This window comes from Marmota monax, unplaced genomic scaffold (genome assembly GCF_021218885.2).
Source record: "Marmota monax isolate L192 unplaced genomic scaffold, Marmota_monax_Labrador192_F-V1.1 WCK01_AAM20220418_F8-fsc00200, whole genome shotgun sequence".
NCBI classification, from domain to species: domain Eukaryota; kingdom Metazoa; phylum Chordata; class Mammalia; order Rodentia; family Sciuridae; genus Marmota; species Marmota monax.
Window position 1 is genome coordinate 556,963 of NW_026692549.1, and position 25,206 is coordinate 582,168.

The following is a 25,206-nucleotide window of genomic DNA, read 5'->3' on the forward strand; positions in this document are numbered from 1 at the left end:
GGTCCCCGCGGCCGCCCGCGACGCTGCCTGAGCTGCTGCCTAAGCCACTGCCTGAGTCAGGCCCCGCGGCCGCCAGGAGCCGGGGCCGCTAGCCAGCCCCAATCTGCCCCGAGCGGGAGCCGCCGGATTGCGAGGGGCCCCCGTCCCTCTCCCCTGGGGGAGCGCGGCGCAGGCGGGGCGCGGGCAGCCGGGGGCCTGACTCGGCGCGGCGCCGCCGGGCGCTAAGGAGGTGCCGCAGGACCCGCGCGGCTCGGCCGGGCGGCGGCGATGCTGTGGCCCCGGCTAGCGGCAGCCGAGTGGGCGGCGCTGGCCTGGGAGCTGCTGGGTGCCTCGGTGCTGCTCCTCGCGGTGCGCTGGCTGGTGCGACGGCTGGAGAAGCGGCCGAGGGGCCTGGGCCGCGGCGGGACTCCGACCCCGCCGCCCTGCGCGGCCCCGGCCCCTGGAGCAGGTAAGGCGTAGTTGCCGGTGGGACCGCGGCCGTCGCCAGGCGGGCGGGGCGGCCGCTGGCCCCCAAGAGTTGCGGGCTGGAGCTGAAGGAGGTTGCGGGAGCGGGGCGGGGCTGCGCGGCGGGAGGCCGGCGCCACACGGCCTGGGGCTCCGCGGCAGGCTAGGGGAGTGGAGCTCGGCGCGGCGCCTGGAAGTGCCCGAGCTGAGGGCATCGGGAGACGTCGAAGAGCAGAGCTGGCGGGTCGCGGCGGCGCGGGGCTCCTGCGCGGGTGAGGGCGTGCCCGGCGCACCCCGGGCGGGCGGCGAGGTGGGAAGTGGGGGGCTTCGTCAGCGAGGTTCGGTGAGAGCTGGGTGGGCACAGCTCCGGTTCTCAGCCCGGTATTGCGCGGGAAGATCTGGAGAGACCTGGAGTCCCCAGTGCGTGCACAGTGGATCGGCTGTAAGGCTGGAGTTCTCGCAGGCTGCCCCAGCGGATTTGGGAGTTTCTTAGCGGAACCCCAGGTGGCCCTCTTTTCGCTGCCGCCTGCCTCCTCTACTGCAGTCCACTGCTTGCCAGGCGGTGCGTCCTTCATTCATCAGGGGACGTGTTTTATTTACACACACAGACCCGCCCCGCAAAGTCTGACATCTTCCCGAAGTTGTTTAAGTACCCTGATAGGGGATACTTGGCAGTAAACGGCTGATGACGGGCCACTTTAGTCCTCAGCGCTGAAGGGATGTTGAGGGGTTATTTTATTTCTCACATACTGGATTTGCAGCTGAAGAAAGGCTCCAGGAGGGTCAGGATACTGCTGAGCAGCAGCCTGATGGGATGTAGGCCTGTGGACACTGGGCTCTGTGCCTTCCATCCTGTCGAATTTTACCTTCTCTCAGCCCCTTAAGGAAGTATCAGGGGCATCTTTTATAAGTGGAACCCTGATTTGTCCATTTACACTCAATATTGCCACAAACTCTGAACAGGACACAGATTGGTAACCAGACGCTGAAGAAAACCCCATGTGTTGCTAGTAGGGTATAGAGCTGAGAGGTGGGAGTCTGAATGTCTTTTTTTTAAATTAATTTTAAAAATTGGGTGGCAGAAGTTGGGCAGGCACAGTAGTGTACATTTGAAATCCCAGCAACTGGATAGACTGAGGCAGGAGGCTAACAAGTTCAAAGATTTGTGTTGTTTTTAAAACTTTGTTTAAATTTGAAATTATATCAAGTGTATAAAAGATTATAGAAATAGTACACACCAACTTAACTCTTGTGAAAAGATGTTCAGTATTGCCAGCTGGTAGGGAAATATGAGTTAAATCTGAAATGCAATATCACTACACACATACTGAAATGGCTAAAATAAAAAATATAGGTACTTCCAAAATGGCAGAGGTGTTAAGAAGCTGGGTCCCATATGCTGCTGTTGGAGTATTCAGTAGTACCATCCCTGTAGGGATCAGACTGGCAGTTTCTCCCATTTGTCCTAGATAATCGAAAGCTTATTTTCACATAAAAATCCATATGCAATTTGTAATTGCCCAAGACCAGAAATGACCCACATGTCCTTCAAAGGGTAAATGGTTTAATAAACTAGCATGTTCACATCAGGGGTGTGCCTTAGCAGGGCCCGTGGCATGATCTGTGTTGGCCTCAGAGGTGTTGTACTGAGTAAGGCCACTCAGAAGGTCTTTCCCAAATGATTTATGTAACATTCTTAAAGTGCACTACTCAGAGTGATAGAGAAGAGGTTGGTTGCCAGATCCTAGGACAATGGGCAAGATTGAATGTCACCAAAAGGTGCAGGAGAGTGATCTTTGGTGATTGTGGGATAAGTTCTCATGGTGGTAGGTACACAAATCTGTACATGTGATAGGCAAGTGTCAGCCTTGGAGAAATGTGAGTAAGGGGTCCTCAGGATCTTTCTGTATGATTTTTGTAACTTCTTATGGGTCTATAATTATTTGAAAATAAAAAGTGGAAGTAACTGTGCACACTATTCAATTTGATTCCCTAAATGTTAGTATCTTGGATGACCACATACGAGTATGAAAACCAGGAAATTAACATTGATGGATCACTATCATCCAGTCTACAGATCTAACTCAATTTCTCATGTCTTTGTCTAAGACCAGTGAGGTCATACTGCTTCATCCAATTCCAATGTAGCAGCACTGAGTTGTTCTAGCCAAGGGTCAGCAACCTGTGGCCTCCACCTGTCTTGTGAGTAAAGAGTCCTTGGAGCATAGTCCTGCCCTTTCCTTTACTTGTCACCTGTGGCTGTTCTTGAGTGCTGGAGAGGCTCTCTGGCTAGCAAAGTCTTGGGTGCCTTCTCACGGGCCCTTCCAGGAGTGGTTTACTGACCCCTTCCTTTCTCTGTCAGTGAGAAGTCCGCCTCTCATTAGCCGCAGTCTGTGCCCAAGTACACATAAAGTAGCTTCACAATGCTGCTCTACACTACTGGGGAACCCCCAGCTGACTGGATTGTATGATTGCTGAAGTGCTGCTTGTCTTTAAAGGTCACCATGCTGTCTTCAAGAGTCACTTGGGTTGGTTCTCCCTACTCTCACATTATCCATTTGCAGTGTTAGCTTTGTTTGGTTTGTGTTCTGTGTGAGCATCTCTGTCATCTTTTCATTTGGTTACTTGAGTGTGGGAATCCCAGACGTGTTTCCAAAAGTTAAAACTTTTCTTCCACTTGGTTCCCCCACCTTATAGGTAGCCAGTTTCTGAGTTTCTCTATACACAGGAGCAGACCCTTATGTCTCCTAGTAGGAATAATCTATCACTGTCAGACCCAGTGGGACAGACTTTGTGTGCAGTACTGTATGTTCTCCTTATAGCCTGAGGATAGAGCCATCCTCACCATTTTGTTGGTGAGGAAGCTGAGGCTAAGTGTTGGCATGACCTGCCCAGGCTCCCAGCAGGAGGTTTCAGGAGGGGTTCAGTCCTGTGGTGAGGCTTGCCTGCCTACAGAGAACAGATCTCCCTCAGACTACCAGCCCAAGCTGAGAAGGTGGCTTTAGAGTAAGGACACATTTTGTGGAAAGTGGGACCTGCTCTGCCCAGCAGGTTGACTTGTTATTTTGGACTTAGGTGACGTGACAATGGATGCTGTTTTGGCTCGGTTAAAACTCCTGAGTCCAGATGACCTCAGAGAAGAAGTCTTCAGAGCTGGATTGAAATGTGGCCCCATTACAGCAACCACAAGGTTCATTTTTGAAAAGAAATTGGCTCAGGCTTTACTAGATCAAGGTGGAGTGCTGCCTGCCTCTCTTTCCAACCTCAGGGAGACAGCTGTAGCTCTCAGCCAGGACACACAGAGGACTCTGCCGTCTGCTGAAGGAAACCTGACTGTGCAGGCCAGTTTTTCTGAAGACAGAGATTTTAATTACAGTGTGGGCTTGAATTCGCCAGAGGAGGAAGCTGTGGCATCCAAGGCACGCCCAGAGCCCCTAGGTGCCTCCCTCAGGAGTGACACCCACCAGGCTGGAGCAACGCCCTCTAAGGAGCCATCCCTGTACTATGGAGTGTGCCCAGTGTATGAGGACGGCCCAGTGAGAAATGGTAATGGGGCCGTCGGATGGGGTGCCCTGAAAATTCAAAGTTACAGATTAAAAAAACTGTCCAACCTTTTTAGTTTAGATCTTTAATATTGAAATTCATGTTTTGGTACAGTGTAGTATCATAAGATATGAAGTTACATAATAGATATACAATAATATCGTGCTTTGTACAGATATATATAATCAAATTTATTAATGTGGTTCTCTTTGCTAGCTGAGGCGCTCTTGCAAGCTTAAAAATCTGAACTGTGAGAGTAAAATCAGGAGACTGGGTAACACTGTTTGAGTCGACAGTTGGCCCAGGTGTGATAAAGCGACAGAGCTCCAGTTTCTTGTTGCTAATTGTTCTATTGCTTTTCCCACCCAGAAAAGATCCATGTTTATGAAGATAAAAAGGAGGCATTGCAAGCTGTCAAAATGATCAAAGGGTCCCGATTTAAAGCTTTTCCAACCAGAGAAGATGCTGAGAAATTTGCTAGAGGAATTTGTGACTATTTCCCTTCTCCAAGCAGAGCCTCGTCACCGCTGTCCCCTGTGCGGGCAGCGCCACTCCTCAGCAGTGGTGGGCTGAAAGGTAAATCATGCTACCATCAGGCTCCCCAAGATGCCTTGTGCCCTCCTTCTGACGGATGGCATCTTACTCTCTCCGTTTGTGGGAGAAGTCTGGTGTGAGCAGAGGCCCCTGCAGTGGGGCAACAAAAGGGGAGGGTCTCAGGGCTTGGTCAGGAGGTTTGGAAGACAGGGTGGGACCTGGGAAGCCTCCTGGGGTCTGGAGTAGACAGGCCAGGACTTGGCAAGAAGAGTTCTATTGGCCCTTCCATGTGTGCTTTGTCCACCTGCTGCCAGCAGCGTCCAGGTCTCTCTGAGACAGTCTGCATACCCATCTGAAACCTCACCTGCTTCTAGGAGCATAAGATGGGCTCCCCTGGGGGAGCTAGAAGTCTGACCACACCTGCGCCCTGCTAAGAGCTGGGATCTGTTTGAGAGGCCTGGCCTCAGCTCTCCTTACCTCCTTGGCTTTGGTTCCCTCTCTTGTGCATTTTTCTGGGCTTCCCCACTGGCTGTGTTCTGGAGGGAAGTTGCCCTGTCAGGAAGGGCTGGTCTTCAGTCAAGGGCCTTTCTGTTGACTATTCTCTTTTCCCTTGCTTAGCCTTACACAGTCCACTCCTCACAGTTGTGAGAGTTCGGCTGAAGGACATTTAAGACATTCTCAGGTGTTGTGATTAGACCTACAGAAACCATATGTGGAGCCCCCCTTTCTGGAAATTCTTGCGTGCTGGAAGTCACAGCAGTTCAAGGCTGCTGATCCTGCTCCACCTGCCAAGCTGCCTGGTTAATTTATTCACTGATTTGTTCAGATCGCACTGAAGGACATGTCCTTCACACAGCCACTCCTGGCTGGACTTGGTTGGTGGGTCTGTGCATGAGCACAGTGCACAGGTGCTGCCCTTGGTTGGCTGCAGCACACCCACAGCTTTCCTTGCTCCTCGCCTGTCCCTCCTGAGGCTGCCACACTGCCTGGGAGGTCACACATTGCAGCACAGAGAGTGGTGAGGAGGTATAGTGAGTGCCCTTCACTTCTGTGTCCCGATGGCAGATGGTCTGTGCTTATCTGAACCAGAAACAGTAAACAAGGAACGAGCAAACAGCTACAAAAACCCCCGCACTCAGGACCTCACTGCCAAGCTGCGGAAAGCTGTGGAGAAGGGGGAGGAGGACACCTTTTCTGACCTTATCTGGAGCAACCCCCGGTATCTGATTGGCTCAGGGGACAATCCAACCATTGTGCAGGTGAGTCAGCTTTCAGCTTCTCTTCTGCCATGTGGTCACCTCACTTATGACAAAGACCATTTGAAATCAATGGGGCTTGCAGTGTGCATTTGTCTTTCAGGAAGGGTGTAGGTACAACGTCATGCATGTTGCTGCCAAAGAGAATCAGGCTTCTGTCTGCCAGCTGACGTTGGAAACACTGGAAAACCCCGAGTTCATGCGGCTTATGTACCCAGATGATGACCAGAGCATGCTGCAGAAGCGCATCCGCTACATCGTGGACTTGTATCTGAACACCCCGGACAAAGTGGTGAGTGCTGCTTCAACCTCAGGCAGACTTGCTTTCTGCACAGTGTGCTGGGCCCTGGAATGCGAGCAGCTCTGGTGGACAGAGTGCTTAGCGGGTGGGTTGAGAAGGCAAGGCCCTTCCCACAGGAGCCTCCCAGGGCCAGGTGTGCCTGTGTGAAGTGAAGGAGGTTTTCTGCTTTGTGTTCTAGTGTCCTATGTGTGTCCTCCTCCTCCTCACTGAATGTTGTGTGAAGTGTGTTTCCTGTAGGGTCACAAAATTCCAAAGGCACAAATTCTGGTGACTGCGTAAGGTGTAAGGAAGGGATCTTGAAATGAGTTTATCTACATGAAAGCATCCAGTGGCAGGTTGGAGCCAGGGCCGGAACTCCCAGCAGAGCCTGGCAGTTGGGATGTCCTGGGTAGAGCTGCAGGAGCACATGGTGATGACAGCGACTTGTGCAGGTTCTTTTCCTTGTTTCCTAAGTGATGTAGTACAGCAGCCGTTAGCACAGGTTTACCCTGCGTTGGGGATTATAAGTGAGTAGAGGTTATTTAAAGTGTGTGCTGTTGTATATAAGGACTTGAGCATTCAAGTGTTTTAGTGTCTTGTGGGGAGGATCAATCTCAGGAGGCCATCAAGGGACTACTGTAAGTCACAATATCATAGGTGGTTTCAAAAAAGTAGTAGCAAACATGGAACAGGAAAGAATGGATAAAATAAAAGTGTGCTGAACTAGTAGTAAACTGAGCAGAGGCATCACATTTATGTACTACCACCCACAGCCAGTCTGCACAGCTGTGTAGGGCTTTGTGTCCCACAGAAAACACCTAGCGATACTAGGATTTGAATCCAGGACTCCAAGCTAGCTAGACAAGCACTGTACCACTGAGCTACACTCCCAGACTTTTTAATTTAATTTAATTTTGAGACGGAATCTTCCTAAGTTGCTGAGGCTGGCCTTGGACTTGGTGAGCCTCCTGCTTCAGCCTTCTGGGTAGCTGGGGTTATAGGTGTGGCCACTGTGCTAAGCCATCTGTTTGTTTCTAAAGGGTCATGCAAAATTCATAGAAAATGTCTGTCTGTGTTAGAACTAACAGAGCTAGTCATGGTGGCACACTTCAGTGATCCTATTGACTGGGGAGGCTGAGGCAGGATGACGAGAAGTTCAAGGCCAGCCTCAACAACTTAGTAAGGCCCCAAGAAATTAGTGAAACTATCTCAAAATGAAAAATAAAAAAAAATCTGGGGGGTGTGGCTCAGTGGTTAAGCATCCCTGGGTTCAATGCCTGATACCAAAAAAAAAAAAAAAAAGGCAAGAAATTATTTCATAGTTTAGCAAGAAAGCTAGCTTATTAATTATTAAAGTAGAGGTTTCAGGGCACATCTTAACATGACCTTAAAAGTAGGAAATACCTGATTATTTAGAAGGTCATGGGTCTGTGAGCAAACAGCTCACTGGGACATAGTGGTGAGACTCAGGGCTCGGTGGGTCAGCAGGATGTGGGGAGAGTGTGTAGCTCTGTAGCGGGTACCCGGCATGGCAAAGGGAGGGCTGGAGGACTAGAGCATGGAGCATGGAACAGGCTAGAGAGTCTGTGTGGGCCCCAATGTGCCCAGATCCTTGGAAGGCAGCAGGAAGTATTGTCCTATTGTGTAGCAGAGGTGAGGGGCTGGGTGAGAGTATGGCTGAAGTGAAGGACCCTGGGATCTGAGTGTTCTGAGGAAGGTGTGAATGGAGAAAGGCCGAGTGGTGGGGAAGGTCCTGCATGTCACCAGCTCTCAGTTGTCTCTGGAAGCTGTGAGCTCATCCATTGGTTTGTCTGTGGCTGTTACAGGGACAGCATTAGGCAGCAGCAGCAGACAATCAAGAGAAAGCAGGCTAGCTCCCACCAAGGGGACAAGGTGCAGGGTAGAGGCATCGTGCAGACCAGGGGACTATCCAGCAGGGGACAAGGTTCCATGGAGAGGCGCCATGAGGACTAGGGTTAGGGTTAGGGTATAGTCCAGCAGGGGACAGGGTGCAAATCTCTTGGACTCAGCCAGGGACAGAAGATGAATGCATACAGGAGTAAGGCCCAGAAGCAAGAGTATGGTGTTCTTGGGGACAGTGGGGAGTGACACTGGCGAGCTGGGGTTGCTGTCTGGTGCTGGAGGGGTCTGGAAGGATGTGCGTTTGCTGCTTCTAGACCTTCCTCTGCACATCCCAGCTTTGGCCTTGCACAACTCAGTATGGGGGTCCTGTTGACCATAGGCCTACTGGCCTGTGGGTGCCCTCAAAACTGCCTAAAGGTGGGGGTGGGTGGAGCTGTGCAGAGGGCAGGGGAAGGTATGGAGCCTGGGCCACCACCGTGTTGTCAGAGCATCAGGAGGTGAGGTGCTCAGTGGCCTGAAGGCAGTAGTTAAGAGAGACCCGTTTCCTGTGGAATCCACAGCAGAGAGCTATCCTTGCGAGTAGGCCACATCCATGGGCTTTGCTCTGATCTGGTCATGCCTTCCTATTCCAAGCCCTGGAATAGACTGGGTATATCCCAGCATGCCAAGTGCGTGTCGACTATAACAGCAACATCTTCTATAGTCTTTTTAGTTTTGAGGCTTTTTTTTTTTTTTTTTAGTAAATACCTATTTCACCTCGCAACTATATAAAAGGTTGAATAATTATACTTCCTCTGCACTTCTTTCAGGGCTATGACACACCTTTGCACTTTGCTTGCAAGTTTGGGAATGTGGATGTGGTCAGTGTACTTTCTTCACACCCTTTGATTGTGAAAAACCCAAGGAATAAATACGGAAAAACACCCGAAGATGTAAGTAATTCTTAAAAACGCAATTATACTGTGGTGCTAGAAATGAAAATACAAGCTGGTTGCGTTGGTGCACCTCTGTAGTCCCAGTGACCCTGAGACTGAAGCAGGGAATCACAAGTTCAAGACCAGCCTGGGCAATTTAGTGAGATCCTGTCAAAATACATACATACATTAATAAATAAAAAAAAGATCACACTTGGTTGTTTATGCCTGTAACCCCAGCAGCTCAGGAGGCTGAGGCAGGAGGATGATCTGTTCAGAGCCAGCCCCAGCAATTTGGTGAGACCCTGTCTCGAAGTCAAAAACAAAAAGGGCTGGGGATGCAGCTCAACATAGAATACTCCTGGGTTCAGACTCCGGTACTGGAAAAAAAAGAAAAGACGTAAATGTGCTGTCTGTGATCACAGCTCCAGTGAAGTCAGAACGAGTGTGTTTGCTTGCTTTCAGGCGTTCCTGATACCCTGCTGAGCCAGGGGGAGAGCTGGCCCTGTGTGTTGATTTGGGTCAGTTATTCCACATACTTAGCAGTCATTTGTCATATTCTCCTCCTCCTCCTCCTCCCCCTCCCTCCCCTCTTCTTTTCAGCTCTCCTTCCCTCACTTTCTTCCTTTCTTCCTTCCTCTGGGGATTGAGCCTAGGGATCCTTAACTTCCAAGGTACATAGATAGACCTTTTCCTTTTAATTCTGAGTCAGGATCTCAGTAAGTTGCTGAGGCTGACCTCAAACTTGGGGGGCCTCCTGCCTCAGTCTTCCACATTGCTGGGATTACAGGTGTGCACCACTATGCCTGGCCATATTCCCTCTCTGAGCTTATCAGTTGACCAAGTTCAGAGTGAGTGCAGATGGTGATGATGGAGATTGTGGTAATGGTTGTGATGGTGAAGATGGTGTTGAGGACTATAGTGCTGCTGGTGCTGACGGTGATATTGAGGAGCACCGTTAAGTGATATTGAGGAGCAAGCAGATGGTGCTGCTGTTGAAAGGAGCCGATGTGTTCAGTTGGGTGTGCGTCAGGCACCTTGCTGACCCTCACACGTGTCACCACAGGATGCAGTCAAGCCTTGTGAAGCGGGCTTCCTCCTGATCCTTAGCAGTTGAGCAAAACTGGTGCAGTGCACCTTGTGCCCTTGAAATGGAAGAGGGAACTGAAACTTTGGAGAGTGGAAAGACAAGCAGGGGTCGCCCTGTAGCTGACTTGGACTACCAGTTAGAAATGAAACCTGGTAGTACTTTCCCCAGGCCCTTAAATTGTTGTTATTATGTTACTAATGCCGACTTTTTGTAGGAAAATATAGAATGCATGTTAAAAAAAAAAAAAACACCCGAGCCAGGTGTGGTGGCGCACACCTATGATCCCAGCAGTTCGAGAGGCTGAGGCAGAAGGATTATGAGTTCATAGCCAGCCTCAGCAACTTAGCACGGCCCTAAGCAACTCAGTGAGACCCTGTCTTTAAATAAAATATGAAATAGGGCTGGGGATGTGGCTCAGTGGTTGAGTGCCCCTGAGTTCAATCCTAACCTACCCAGAACCAAAAACAAAAAGAACACAATTTATAGAAAAATTCTGCAGCTGAGAAATTACCATTATTTTACATATGACTCAATTTTGTTTTTCTATATTTTTCCAGTGTAAAATGCTATTTGGTAAAAATAGCAAAAACAGCTTTAAACTTGTGTTTATTTGTTTGGACCCTTGCCCCCTGTACTGGGGATTTGGAACCCCAGGGCTGCATATGTTATACCTTGGTGCTGCGTCCCCAGCCTAACTCATGCCATTATTAAAGCATTTGACTTTCACTTAGAATTAGTTACAGACTTAAAAATACTTGGCTGCATTGACAAGTTTAGCTTGTTTCTCTCAGGCTGATAGTTTTGTTGTTCCTTCTCAGCTTTTATTGGAAGGCTGTTGGACCTCGTATGGTGGTAATGGCTGTGATCCCATCTACTCCAAAGGCTAAGGCAAGAGGATCACAAGTTCAGGGCCAGCCTCAGCAACTTAAGGAGACCCTGTTTCAAAGTAAAAAATAAATTAAAAAGTGCTGGGGGTGTACTTCAGTGGTAGACTACCCTGGGGTTCAGTCCCCCATACTGCCAAAGAAAAAGAGACAAAGAAAAAAAGACTGTTGGTTTTCTATTGTATCTAACAAAAATATCTTACTGCTATAATTCTCCAGGGGTTCAGAAGTTGACTTCCCAGTTGCAGAATTAGGTTTGCACTCCATGTTGTATATGGTGTTCTGCCTCTGCCCAGCTCCACAGCAGCAGATGCTCCCAGGCCTGGCGACCTGCCGCAGTCTGGCTGGGCACAATTCAGGAGCACTTGTCAAAAGAAACGAACTTTATTTTTAGAACACACACACCAAACCACACAGCTCCTCAGGAAAAACCTTCAGAGCCCAACAGCCACCACCGGCTTCCCACAAGCCTCTCAACCTCCCCCCACCTTCCTCCTGCTCTTGAGGCCGATTGGCTGGGTCGTGTGGGCGGAGCCAAGAAAGTCCCCCAATGAGCAGTTGCGTGGTCTGAAAGGGCGGGGAAACAGCCTAATGAGCATCACCACAGAGGAGCCAATCAGTTGGCAGCTAGAAGTTTGCTGGGGTCCCTTTCGGCTGTGGCTCTCAACAGGGACCTACAAAGCGGAGGAGGTAGGAAGAGCACCCACAGGCTGCTGCTCATGCCTGACTGCACTTTTTTGTGGTTCTGGGATTGAACCCAGGGTTTCAATGCTAGGCATAGAGAGGTAGCAAGTGCTCTGCCACTGAGCCCCATCACCAGCCCCTGGAGAAACACACTGTTAAGTTTTCCTTTCTTTGCAGAAATAGAAAAATGTGGAGTTGTACAAAGAAAATAAAAATTCACCCATATTCCTGGAGTGCTTTGTCCTCTTAAGCTTTTATAAAAGTGTGTTAAAGGACAGAATGGAAATTTTTTTAAATAAAGTGTGAACTTTATGAAAATTTAGCATTAAGATCTCTTCCTGGAGCTGGGAATGTGTGCAGCGCTCGCCTAGTGCTGTGAGGCCCTGAGTTCGATCCTCAGCACCACGTAAAAATAAATAAATAAAATAAAGGTACAGTGTCCATCTACAACTAAAAAATATTTTTAAAAAAAGAAAAAAGATCTAAAGATCTCTTCCTATTTTGTTGATTTTAAAACTTGCTTTTAATAAGTTCTGCATAAGGAAACATTGTGATAAAATGAGCTTTGGTGTTCACTTACTGTTTTGTTTAAATAGGTGATTTGTGAACGAAGCAAAAATAAGCCTGTGGAACTGAAAGAGCGGATCAGAGAGTACCTAAAGGGTAAGTTTGCGGATCGCAGGGGCCTGCACTGCGCCCTGTGTCAGGGCAGTACCACAAGTTGGCTCCTGGGCCCCAGAGAGGGTGCTGTGCCCTACCTCAGGGGCCTCTTTAGGAGCCTCCACCCTTTTCTGCCACTTCTCTTTTTTGTCTGTTCTTTGAGCTCATTTCCAGAGTGGTCTGTGATGAGCCTGTCACCAACTGCTGCACATGACCTCTCCCTCGTCCCGTGGGTCTCATGTGGCCAGTTCCTCTGCTCCCTTCTGGTTGGGTTGGTGGGTTTGGCTTTTGTTGGCTGATTTGTTTCTAGGAGAGTGCATCTGCATCGGGACCAGCCATCCTCTTGGCTCAACCTTTTAAGACCAGAACCCTATCTTGAAAAAAATAAAATGTGACCCATTTTCCTAGTGTCTGTTTTCTTGCTCTGTCCGCTTAAGCTTTCACAAAAGCCTCTCACAGGACAGAATGCGCAGTGTCTTGAGTGTGAGTCTTCTGCGGCAGTCCCTCTGCAGGGCTGGGAGGGGCCAGTCTGCTCTCTGAGGCCTCCCTCCTCTGGTGAGCAGCTTCCAGTGGTGACGCCTATGCTGGTGGCCTGTGGGCCTGACGGGTGGGGAGAGGGCTGGCTTCTGGAGGCCCTTCTGCTGTCCTCTGTGTTGCTTCCCTGAGTCTCAGGAGACACCCTGGAAGTGCCCTTCCTTTGTTGTCTGGAGGTTCTGCTTGTTGGGTGAGGTTGCAGCTTACTGAGACCATGTGTGTCTACTTCTGCTTATGGCACACAGCCATAGCTGTCCCTTGGCACTGTGTCTCAGGGCACTTGCCCAGCTCAGTGATATTGTGGCCTCGCAGCCCAATTTTACTGTCTGGTCTTTTGTAGAAATAGGTGCCAATCCCAAAGAGCTGGACCACCAACCACTGTCCTCTGATCTCCTCTAGTCCTGATTATACTTCCTGTGTACGTACCTGTATGTAGAGGAAATGGACCCAGGTGGCAGCAGCAGAGGTGCCTCCCTGGGCCGTCTGGGCATGGCCAGAGGCCCCAGGGTTGTTTCAGAACATCTCTAAGCAGCCAAACAGACTGACCCACTCTGACACTTTAAGCCACGCTTTAAGAAGTGCCTTATGCCTTAACACTGGCATTACTCTGCTACAGTAGTGAGATAGTTACTCGGTTTGCTAATGCCTTTCCTGTTGGAGACCATAAAAGTGTGAACCCTAAGATCTGCTGATCCAGTTGTTTTCTAAGGAGACGATTATGCTTTGCTACCCAGCTTTTCCGAGCCCCCAGACATCTTCCTTGGTCCTACTGAGGGACTCCTATAATGCTCAGGCATTGGTCAGCCTTGATGGTCAGGTTGTGGCCTGCCGCTCTTCAGATTCACACACCAGAGAGCGTGCTGCAGATGGCCTGTGCTGTTGCACACTGCCCCTATGCCACCACAATCCACGCTTGTGTAAAGAGAGGGAAAAGTCCAGGCTTGCACCTTTGAGAAGGCCTGAGTCCAGTCCCCCACATCAAGGTACTGGGGGTGGGGACCCAGGGTGCTTCACTGACCCTGACTGAGCTGCCTCCCCAGTGCTTTCAGTTTATTTTTTAATTTGAGATAGAGCCTTGCTGAGTTGCCCAGGCTGGCCTGGGACTTGTGATCATCATGCTTCAGCCTCCCAAGTAGCCCCAGTCACAGGCGTGGCCACCACGTTGGGCACGAATCAAGTTTTTTTAAAGATCTTTTTTTTTTTTTTTTTTTTTTTTTAGTTGGACAAGATACCTTGATTTTATTTATTTTTATGTGGTGCTGAGGATCGAACCCAGAGCCACATGTGCTAGGCGAGCACTCTACCACTGAGCCACAACCACAGCCCACGAATCAAGTTTTTTTTTTTTTACTGTCTTAATTGACTTTAATTTATTCAAAACTTTGCCCTGACTTTCACAATAGAATTGCTTTTAATAATCTGTAGAATCCAACTATTTAAAATCAAGTATGTTTTAATAAGACTTTATAGAATAATACAAATTGAGAAGCACAGGACTTGGGCACACGGTCAATAGGGATAACAATTACTATTTTTTTAAAGTAGCTTTCACAGAGACAGTAGAGCAAAGGTAAAAAGTACTTGGTGCTTTAAGGATGTATTAGGAATCAGAACAGAAACGTGCATTATTTTAAGGCAAATAACAAATGATTAGACATTTAGTTAGGACATCGGAGCATTATAGTTTTTACTAATCATGAAATTCACATGCAACTAAACTTATATTTCCAGAAAAAGGCAAATGTCAATTAACAGTAACTTTGTATAGTAAGACAGAGGCCAGCTAGCATGAGAGTGGTCCATGCAGATGGGGCTAATTCTGGAGTCCTGGAAACTGCAAGGTGCTCTTCCATCATGCGGCTCTCACAACCAGAGATAAAGGCCTGAGGAAAGCAGCGGAGCTGGCCGTGCCAGCATTTGCACAGGGAACACTTCTTGGGCAGCCAAGCGCCATGAGACAGGGATCCGCAGTTCAATTCCGTCCATAGAAGGAAGCGGGGCAGGCACAAAAGGACCCCAGGATGCAGGTGCCCCCATTCAGACAGCAAGTTTTGTTTAGCTCCTTACTGTCCTGTATTCCTATGGATGGCACAAACTGGAAAGACCAGGAACGAACTGCAGGTTTCTCCTGGGACTGAATGCTTCCATCTCTAAAGCCTGGGTCTCCCAGAGATGCATGTGCAAATTCATGGTGGCCCAACCCAGCAACTAATCCCAGTTCAAACATGTTGGAAATGGCCATGATGAAAATCACCCTGGAAGAGAAGTGCTCCATCTTCCTGCAGTCCACAGATCTTAAAAATTTAGGGGGGGGGGGGGATGTAAGCAGTGGCTTTAACTCATAAAGTCATTGCCAAAATACTTAAAGGAAAAACCTTAATTTTCAGAAGTGAAAAATGACAATTTAAAAAGTATCCCGGATGAAAAAGAAGCTTGTCCCAGGTCTTAGGAGAAGCAGGAGCCGGGATGTCCTGGAAGCTGGGGTATTCTAGTGAATACGACGAATCAAGTTTTGTAGATGTAATTTTTCTTGTTTTTTCTTTCTCTCTTTTGTAGATAGACAGAATACCTTTACTTTATTTACATATTGTTATGTGGTGCTAAGGATTGAACCCAGTGCCTCACACATGCAAGGCAAGCACTCTACCACTGAGCTGCACCCCCAGCCCCTAGATAAAATTTTTCTTTCCTCGGATGCCAGGGATAGATCCCAGGACCCCACAAATGCCAGGCGATTGATCTATTGCCAAGCTATAACCCCAACCCTGTAGATAAACATTTTAAGAACTGATGGTGTAGTTCAGTGGTAGAGTATGTACCTAGCATGTTCCAGGCCCTGAGTTTGATTCCCATCACCAAAACATCCTACGAAACCCCCAAATTTTTAAAGGACTTGAATATCCCCCCAAAATAAAATTAGTATTTTTACAAATAATAGGTAAATTTTACAATATGCTTCCCCCCACCAAAAAAAAAAAAAAAAAAACACTATTTCATGTCTAATAAAAGAAGAACCTGTCAGTTACTTGTGAAGTACATGCAAGATGCATTGCGATCTTGGACATTCCAATGTGAGATGCAGTGTTTCTGTTGCTGTGGTCTCAGGGATCCTCTAGGTGAACATACAGTACTTCTGTGATGAAAAAGCTGCAGGGCGTAAAAACTATCATAAGAATGTAAAGTAAATGCCCAGGTGACCTCTGGGTCATGATGGGCAGTGCCCCGCTTGCCTCCACTCGCGTGGCAGGGATGAGATGCCAGCTCCTCCCCCAGCTGCCTCTGGCCTGTCTTCCACAGTCTCCTTCCTTCCCCACTGCTTTCCTCAGGAAGATGTGAGGCTTACTACATTCCCTGCGTCCTGCCCAGAGCACACAGGAACCTGGTCCCTCTGTCAGGCCAGGAAGCAGGAGCCTGTGGCTGATGCCTGTTCTTCCTCAGGTCACTACTACGTGCCACTTCTGAGAGCAGAAGACACTTCCTCTCCAGTCATCGGGGAGCTATGGTCCTCAGACCAGACGGCCGAGGCCTCAAACACCAGCCACTGTGGAAGTGACCCCAGAGAACCTGTGCTGACCCTGAGAGCCTTCGCAGGGCCCCTGAGTCCAGCCAAGGTGAACTGCTGTTCTGGCTGTCCCCATGCCGCAGTGCTGGCTGCTCCAGCCGTGCTTTGACTTGGTCGTGGAAACCTAGTCCTGCGGAACCCAGAGTTCCATCTGAATTTGTTTACTCCGAGGTGATGGCAAGGCTTTGGGACATTTGCCGTGTTGCTCAACTGTCAGCTGGGTGTGTGTGTGTTGGGAGCCCACCTCTCAATACAGCAGTTTACCTGGCCAGCCGCTCCTGTGCCATCCAGTGTGGTTTTCCTGTCTCTGAGCACCCAGCTCATGCTGCATGCGTTGCCAGGCCAGGGCGGCTATCCAGTGTCTCTCGGGACCCCTCGCAAGCTCACATCCCACTCTTTCCCCTGATTGCACCTCCCACCCTTTGCTCCCAGAGCTTGAGCTTCTAGCAGCCCCTCCCTTTGCCCCTGAGCTGAAGCTGCTGGTTTGTACCCACATTCCTGGTGTTCAGGTGAGTCCCTAACAAGTGGTGTTGCTAGGTCAAAGGTCATGCACATTTTTAAGTCAAAATACCATTGGTAGCTCTTTCTCCAGTGAAATTTTATACACTGACATGTACATAATCTCTTGTTAAAAGCTTTCTAAATAAGCCAGTGTTATAGTGCAGGCCTATAATCCCAGCTACTTGGGAGATGGAGGCAAGAGGTGACACTTTAGAGCCCAACCAGGACAACTTAGCCAAATACTGTCTCAAAATAAATAAACTTCTCTAAGTTATTGGTTGTTTGGAGACATTTTTTAAATGTCTCCATGATGAGTTATATGAGCTGAATTAATCAGAGCTCTAGTAAAAGTGACTCAGGAGACGGCATCTGTTGTCTTGTGTGATAGGAAGACATGGTACCAGGGAGGGCAGTTCAGCCAGGCCTGCTGACCTCGGGACTAGGCCTCTGCCTTGGGCCCTCTGGGCCGGGGCTGACTGCAGTCGGGTGGCCTCTCCTGGCTGTAAGACAGGCAGCCACATGGCTGCAGGCTGCTAGAGGATATGGGCACAGTCGTGGAGATGGCTATGGGGTCTGCATGATGTTGGTTCTGAGTGCTGGGTGATCGGCACAAGCCACAGTGTGACCACACTTCTCTCTTTGTAGGCAGAAGACTTTCGGAGACTCTGGAAAACTCCACCTCGAGAGAAAGCAAGCTTCTTCCACAGCGTCAGGAAATCTGACCCAGAAAGAGGCATTGAGAGAGTGGGAAGGTACTGGGGGAGCTCCACCAGGCTGCAAGTGGTGCAGGAGCGTGTGCGGTGTGGTTACTTACTGATTGACAACCAGGAGCCTAACTGTGGCTGCTTCAGAATGACAGTCTTCTGAAGACACTTTCTGGGAGCTATTACAGTCTTTTCTTCAAGGCTAAATACATTGCAGAACCAGGTTCTGTGGTGTAATTCCAGGGACTTGGGAGGCAGAAGCAGGAGGATCACAGGCTCAAGGCCAGCCTCAGCACCTTAGTGACCCTGTCTCAGAACATGGGTTGGGGGTGTAGCTTAGTAGTTGAGCATCTTGGCTTCAGTCCCTGTTACTGCCAAAAAGAAGGAAGGAAAAACTTTGCAAATGTTACACATGCTGCAATTTGCTTTGCAGAACCATAAGATAAAACATTCCCTTCCCAATCTTTGAGCAGTCCTACAACTTTTCTGTGAGATCTTAACATTTTGTATAAGGTACTCTGTGTATTGTATTTCCTTTGAGGAAAAAAAAAAAAAAAGATTAAGCGCCTTCTGCTTAAAACACAAGAGGTGACTTGTGATGGAACAAAGTCCACAAAGGCAAAGCTAAATTATAGTGGAATTAAATAAAACTTTGTTGGATTGTTGAGACCTTTTCTCAAAATAAGTGTCCAATTTGAAGTTTACAGCTTGAACCTACAAAGGGCCTTTAAATTTTATGTACGTGGCTAAAAAAAGCATATGTGTTGGTGGGCTCTTGCTCTGTGACCTTTTTTCTGTGAAGTAGGGTCGTGTGAGGATACCTGGGGCTTTGGACTCTTTGAGTTGACTGTGTGTGGTCCACTCCATCACCAGCAGCTCCTCAAGGGACACTGCTAGGTCTCACCCTGGTGAAGAAGTACTAAAAAATGCAAAATTAATTTTAGTCCCAAGTTTAGGATAAAATACATACAGCCTGGCCCCAGTGCCAGGTAGTGGGCCCACAGCGTTGTGCATAATAGGTAAGAACTCCACCCAGGCTGCACCTCAGACCAGAGATAGCACAAGATCATGCCCAAGATCGCAGACACTGCTTAAGACATCAGGTGGCTATTTTCTGTGCATTTGGTTCTGTGGGTATGTTTTTCCTGTTTCTCAACTGGTATATTTGTGTTTTATTTTTTACAGGGAGCTAGCTCATGAGCTGGGGTATCCCTGGGTTGAATACTGGGAATTTCTGGGCTGTTTTGTTGACCTGTCTTCCCAGGAGGGCCTGCAGAGACTGGAAGAGTATCTTGCTCAGCAGGAAATGGGCAGAAAGGAGGCCTGCCCCCGAGACCAAGCCCCGACTTCTGGTGAGCAAGTATGATTTGGGGAAGCTGCAGCCCCTCGGGGAGCGTCCATCTGTCTCTCTTCTCTCCTGTGTTTTTATTGTAATAATGGGCACTTTCCTCGGACTCACATTGGGGTGTCTGTACAGGTGCACGTTAAAACATACATACCAGCAACAAGCAGCATGTGCTTCTGGCTCTTGTTCTTACCCAGAAGCTTCCCTCTGGGCTGTTTTTCCAAAATGCAGAACAGCTCATGTTGTTTTAGATGTGGTGTTTCTCATGTAGTTTTTCTAAACATACCTTTATCCTTGAGTAGATTGCATAACTGCAGGGAAAAGGCCAAGTTCTGGAATGGCAGCCTCCTTGTCAGACCGCAGGGTGCAGGGCAGCCCACAGATGTCAGCAGCACCATCAGCACAGAAGTCAGGTCTGGGTGCAGCTGCGGGTGGAGTGCATGCTTAGCATGCAGGGGGTCCCAGGTTCAATCCCTACTGATGTAAAACATTCTTAAATATTAGTAAGAGAAAAGTTTTAAAATACCCCAAAAATGAAATGGACATAAACATATTTCCAGTGGAAATAAAAGCATGTATCTCCCTAGTGTCACACAGACCTTTAAACGCACCCCTTGTTGGGACGGCTTCCTTCCAGGCCCAGACAGGGCAGGCCTGCCTCTGGGCAATAGTCTGCTCAGTCCAGAGTCTCTCTCTCTCTTTTCTTTCTTTTTTTTTTTGGTACTGGGGCTTGAACCCAGAGGCATTTAACCACTGAGCCACATCCCCAGCCCTGTTGTGTTTGTTTTTAGAGACAGGGTCTCACTGAGTTGCTTAGTGCCTTGCCATTGCTGAGGCTGGCTTTGAATTTGCGATCCTCCTGCCTCAGCCTCCCAAGCTGCTGGGATTAAAGGCGTGCACCACCACGCCCAGCCAGAGTCTCTGCAGGAGAGGAGATGCTCGCATGCCCTGCTTGTGAAGCAGCGAAAGGCTGACACTGCTCAGTGCTCAGCAGGGTGGGACTGGCTGAATGCACTGTCGTGTTCCTGCACAGAACTTAAAATCACGCTTCGGAAAAGTGATGAATGATGTGAAATGCTGGCAGCTGGAAGTTTGCTGGGGCCCCAGCAAACTTCCAGCTGCCAGCAGTGAAACAAGGCTTAGCTATAATGAAAGATGTGTAAACAATGACAACAATCAGTGGGGGACCTTTCCATGTGGCTGTGTCAGTCAGCCAAGGTCAGATAAGCTCCTTCCTGAGAAGCATGGACCACATTCGAGTGGCCACTGCCTTGACAGCATTTCCATCCCGGGAGGACGTGCTGCTCTCAGGTAGTGCTTCTGCACACCACTCACAGGGAGAGGATGTGGTGGTTCTTAGGGGATTGTTCTGGGTGCTGTTTCAGGGCCCAGCAGGGTCTCAGCTCCTGCAGGTGTGAGCTGGTGCCCACCACAGCCATTCCTGCCCTTGAGGGGGGTGGCCCAGGAGCTCGTATCGGCTTGTGGTGTCTTGCCTTCCCCCTTTCCCATGGGTAGTGCAGGTGGTTTCTGCCTTGAAATCTGGTGAGATTGTGGGTTAAAGGGTGGTTTCTTGCGTGGGTCCCAGGTCTGCAGTGCACTTGAGGATCACTCAGGCCTCTGAAGTGCCACTCTGTCACCCTCACAGGTAGCAGGAAGAAGTGCAGCAATTCCATTTCTGTGGGGGCATTTCTAGATGAGGACAATGACGTGAGCTTGGAAGAAATTACAAATGGGCAGAATGCAGCTCCACATCAGAGCCAGCCCACAGTCAGTGCTTTTGGAAACTTGGAGCACAGTGGCCTTTCCCAGGGGCAGCAGGCAGACCCAGTGGGAGCCTCAGACCAGCACCATCCCCACACCAGCAGAAACAAGTTCTGCAGTCCCTTGACCCATAGCAGGATCCCAGGCGTGGAGAAACCAGAGGCCCTCAGTGGAGAGGAGGCCCTTTTGTCACCTGTCTCCAGTTTGACTCTTGAGTTTGATAAAATGGATTTGCGAAATCTAAAAGATAGCCTTTCCAAGACAGCAAATAAAAATATGAAAACTAAAGATCAGATCCTGACTTCAAGAAAGGACATACCGCCTGCTGCTGCAGTCGGACTGGGAAATGACCAGATGAGGACAGATGGCGAGATGTCAGCTGGTCTGGCAAAGATGTCCCTGGACCCCAACAGTCCTGAGTGGGGAAACCAGCAGACGTGCGGACCTCAGTCCCAGCCCACACCCCTGTCTGCATTCTCCCCCTCCACAAGGGACAGCACCAGGAGATTGTTCCTCTTTGGGTAAGTGCGTGGTGCTCTTTGCCCAGGTGGCACTGTCTGTAGTTCCTCTCACCCTTCGCCACAGTTTGATTTGATGTGCACTCTGGTTCCTCTCTGTCTTGAGTTCATAGCTCTTTCATTTTTTAATTGGTACTGGGGATTGAACCCAGGGGTGCTCTGTCACTGAGCCATCTCCCAGCCTTTTTTTTTTTTTTTTTCACTCTGAGACAGAGTCTCGCTAAGTTGCCCAGGCTGGCCTGGGACTTGGCCTCCTGCGTGTCTGGGGCCACAGGTGTATGCAGCTGCCCTGGCAGGAGTGTGCACCTTCTTGCTATCTTCTAGAAGGCTGGACTGGCTGCTTCTCGTGTCTGCTGTTATATGCTAGGGAAGTCAGTGCCACCAGGACTAGGTCTGCCCTAAGAATAAATTTGTTTTAGTAGGCAGAGCTTCCTGTCCATAGCAGGATAGATGTGCCAGTGTGGGGCCAGCTGATTAGTGACCTTCTCCTTAACCTCCTCATTCTCAGCACAGGACAGTGGGGTTGCCATGCCCTGTCAACCAACCTCTTGCTCCCTCCAGCTGATCCCTGAGGTGGGAATGATTTCATGGTTCACGTGCCCGAGTCAGTTTGGTTCTTGTACACCATTCTGTTCACTTGCTGGGTTCTAGAGTTTAATTATGTTTTGAGAGGCTTTGTTTTTGTTTTGCAGTACTGGAGACTGAACCCAGTAGTGCTACCACTGAGTTGCTCAGACTGGCCTTGGAATTGTGATCTTCTAGCCTCCACCTCCTAAGTAGCGGAATCACGGGTGTTTCTGCATTTTCTTGTATCCTTTTATTATGCATTCTAGAGAGGAGCCATCAAAACTCGACCGGGATGTCTTGGCAGCTCTTGAACGTGCAGATGTCGACCCGTATCGGTTCCCAGCTGTGCATAGATGGAAGAGCACTGTCCTGTGCTATTCCCCCTCAGACAGGCAGAGGTGAGGAGGGTCTGTCATGTGGTCGCTGTTGGAACTGAGGTCTGGGGTGGCTGTGGTTGGAGACTGGTGGTCCTGCCCCATTGCAGTCCCGTTGGCCAGGCCACCATGTGCAGTCCTTGGACGTGGGCCTGGGTTCCACATGGCCATGACTCTCACATGGGATATGTCTCTAGTTGGGGGAAAATGAGAACAGCTGCTTGAGTGTTCGGGGTGACAGCAACCACGTTTGCAGTCAAGGTCACACATCTCTTTTTGGAACATCTGCATGTGCACATTCCTCACCTTCCAGTGCCCAGGGCCCTAGGTTCAGGAGCACCCCCTCTGCACTGTGGTGGCCCCTGTCCAGGCATGGTGTGTGTATCAGGTCCCAGAGCCTGTTCTCCTTGAACCTCCACTCTGCAGGTGTGCCGCTGAGGTAACAGATCTTATTCTGGTTTCCGTAGTTGGCCAAGCCCTGCACTGAAAGGAAAGTTCAAGTCTCAGCTGCCAGATCTTGGATGCCCTCAAAGCTACAATCCAGTGCGAAGCGGTGCAGCCGGCAGCAGCCCTGGGAAACTCAGCCATGCTTCCTGTTCACCGGGCCTGGGAAGCCCCAGGCGCTATAGCCCTGCACACGGGAGCCATCTCCGCAGGGTGGCACACATGGCCCAGCTCACAGCCCTGTAGGGTTGGCACTTGCTGCAGAGGCTTGGGGTTCCTAGGCTTATTGGTCAAATTTCATAAAGGAGTATATTCTGAATAATTTATTAATCCTCACTTTGAGGGTATAATTTTAGAAATGCAAATGTTCTAAATAAAATTTACATTTCTGATAAATGGAAGAAGTTAACAAAAGTACACTCAGATACGTGTTTCGAGTAATGATCCCGGGTTTGTTGTTGGGCAAAGGTGCAAAGGCCCTTAAACATCAGGTGGCCATCACTTCCCAATACTGAGCAGGCGCTATGGACAAGAGGTGACTGGCCCTGAGGTCAGCATCACCCTGTAGCTCTTGTGCTTGCCTCTACTAGAAGGCTGGACTGGCTGCCTCTTGTGTCTTTTTGTATGTGCTAGGGAAGTCAGTGCTCACCCAGACAAGGGCGAGCTGCATGTTATCTTGCCTTTTCTGGGGCAGCCGCATTCTGGTGCAGGATAATGGCCAACATGAATGGTCTGCAAGTCTTCCTGGATGGGCAACAGGGAGCCAGTGAGCTTGCCTGTGTCAGATACTCAGTGGTGTTCAAAACACTGCTGATCAGAGTAGTAGGTGAAAGTAGCTTTTCTCTTGGAAAAAAATGTGTAGCTATTGGGATCCATGCAGATGGTCAGAAAACTCACCAGCACATGAGCTGTCCCTCTGCTTCCCTTAGTCACCAGCTTGGTAGTGACCATTAATCTGTAACCTGTTCCCTAGCTTTGAAATTTGTCCTGAGAATTAGTTAAGCATAAATTTTTCTATTGCAGATTATACAAGTGGATCCCACGTTTAGAATTCATTTCAATTGGATTTCCTTGAAAAGAGCGTTTTGCTGCAGTACAGAAACCAAAATTTAAGTCCGTTCCAGTTACTTGTGGTGTTGACGTTAACCTTTTCCCTTGGCACCAGCCTGGGGAAGGTCTGTCCCTAGAGCATGTGGGGAGCAGGAAACACTGCCAGCTGCCAGGGTGCCTGAGGTAGGGTGGCCTTGCAGCAGGCCAGTCTCTTCCAGGTGTCAGGACAGTGGCTCCCACACAGCATTCTGTGGACATGTCCAGTGTTTGATCCAAAACGAAAACTGCTGCTGCTCTTGCCAACCTTAGTGCCTTTTGTAAATCATTTTTAATTGTCCCGAATTTACTTTTTGAGACTATAAAATAATATTAAGTAGGTATTCCTTTTCATATGTAAAATTGCTGAATTAAACTGTGTAAAGAAAAAAGTTTTATTTCATGTGATAAACATTTTAGTTGGGAATATTGGAATTAATATTTAGGTCTTAAATCCAGGTTTGTCACACAGGGTGTTTTCATTGTTGTGCCACAGACAAGCTCTGGAAAATCAAAACATGGATATTACACTCACAGAGATGCTCTGTTTTCTCCAAAGTCTTACCTTATTATTCTATATATTGTTGTAAATGTGCAGATTGAAATTAAATAGTTTTTGCTCTAATTTTACAGACTCCTGTTTTCTGTAGTTTTAGGCCCCTTTGACTATTTCTCCATTTGTTTGAACCTATACTCAGTAAATGCTTTGTTTCCTGGGTGATCTTGTGTCCTTTTAAAAAACTACTAAATGAAGTAAGTTTATTTTTACACCATGCCTTCAAAAGATCTCTCACCTGTGGCTGGGCAGAATGTTTTTTAGTGAAACTTTGAGCAGTGTTTTGATGAAACAGTACATTTACCTGAGGGATTGATTTAGTTGGGATTATCATTTGGGGTCTTTTGGTTTTGTTTTAAGATGGGGTCTCCATGTAGTGCCCAGCTGGCCTCTGGAACTGCTGGACTCAAGCAAGCAGTTCTCCCACGTTGGCCTCCACAGTGCTGGGACTATGGGCACACACCACTATGCCCAGCTTATTTGCCTTTTTCTTCCCCTTTCTTTACTTACACAGTTGTAAGAAACACTGGTATCAATTAAAGTAGCACAAACTTTATAGCTGCATTTGGCAGTGGGAGGCCTCTTTTTGTGAGATGGCATGTAATCTTCTATCACAGGACAGCTGGCACCCCATCAGGGTAGGTGTGAGCCACCAGAGAATGATTAGTAAAGAATAAGAGAGCCAGGAAAAAAGGTTTAAAGGAGACGGAGCGCCTAATAGGTCCTCCAGTCCACATAGGCGCTGGAACTAAACAACTGAAAAATGGCTCTGGTCTTTTATTTAAGGGAGCACATCAAAGACGGGACTTGCAGCAAACAGGTTGATTGGCATCTTGGCAAGCTACACCCATCTCCAGGAGGCTGTGTGGCTCCAGCTTGTCACCCATCTCCAGTGCAGTGCTGAACTCGGAGCTAGATAGGAAGCCACATGTACTGGGCAGTCTCAAACCAGCAGGAGTTCTGCTGGGAGTTCCCAGGTACCAGACTTTCTGGCCTAACAGCTTCCATGTTGTTTTTAGTTCTTACACAGTTGAAGGATGGCTCCGGGAAGTCTTCGGTTTGAAGATGATGATGTAAGATACTCCCCACAAAGAGGTGGGTG

General features: G+C 48.8%; 1 protein-coding gene and 1 pseudogene across 2 annotated transcripts; one reads left to right on the top strand and one right to left on the bottom strand.

Moving 5' to 3' along the window:
* The first annotated feature begins 236 nt into the window (after nt 1-236).
* Nucleotides 237-24,173, top strand: Ankle2 (ankyrin repeat and LEM domain containing 2). 2 transcript variants are annotated; one of them, XM_046445903.2, is made up of 13 exons: nt 237-448; nt 3,520-3,990; nt 4,357-4,563; nt 5,611-5,780; nt 5,881-6,069; nt 8,730-8,852; nt 12,089-12,155; nt 16,125-16,297; nt 17,395-17,501; nt 18,639-18,805; nt 20,444-21,080; nt 21,911-22,042; nt 22,486-24,173. In XM_046445903.2, the coding sequence occupies exons 1-13, from the start codon at nt 268-270 to the stop codon at nt 22,706-22,708; spliced, it is 2,847 nt and encodes a 948-aa protein (XP_046301859.1). In that variant the 5' UTR covers nt 237-267; the 3' UTR covers nt 22,709-24,173. The 2 variants fall into 2 exon arrangements, with proteins under 2 accessions (XP_046301859.1, XP_046301858.1); XM_046445902.2 differs by having other exon boundaries at nt 239-448; nt 5,587-5,780.
* Nucleotides 14,173-16,136, bottom strand: LOC124093482 (teratocarcinoma-derived growth factor 1-like; annotated as a pseudogene).
* Nucleotides 24,174-25,206: the final 1,033 nt, after the last annotated feature.

What these genes read in the sequence shown, in the direction of transcription:
- Ankle2 (XM_046445902.2), top strand. Translation starts at nt 268, where the DNA reads ATGCTGTGGCCCCGGCTAGCGGCAGCCGAGTGGGCGGCGCTGGCCTGG. An exon ending in ACAATCCAACCATTGTGCAG is followed by an intron (nt 5,781 to 5,880) that starts GTGAGTCAGCTT and finishes TTTGTCTTTCAG; the next exon opens with GAAGGGTGTAGGTACAACGT. An exon ending in GGCATTGAGAGAGTGGGAAG is followed by an intron (nt 17,502 to 18,638) that starts GTACTGGGGGAG and finishes TATTTTTTACAG; the next exon opens with GGAGCTAGCTCATGAGCTGG.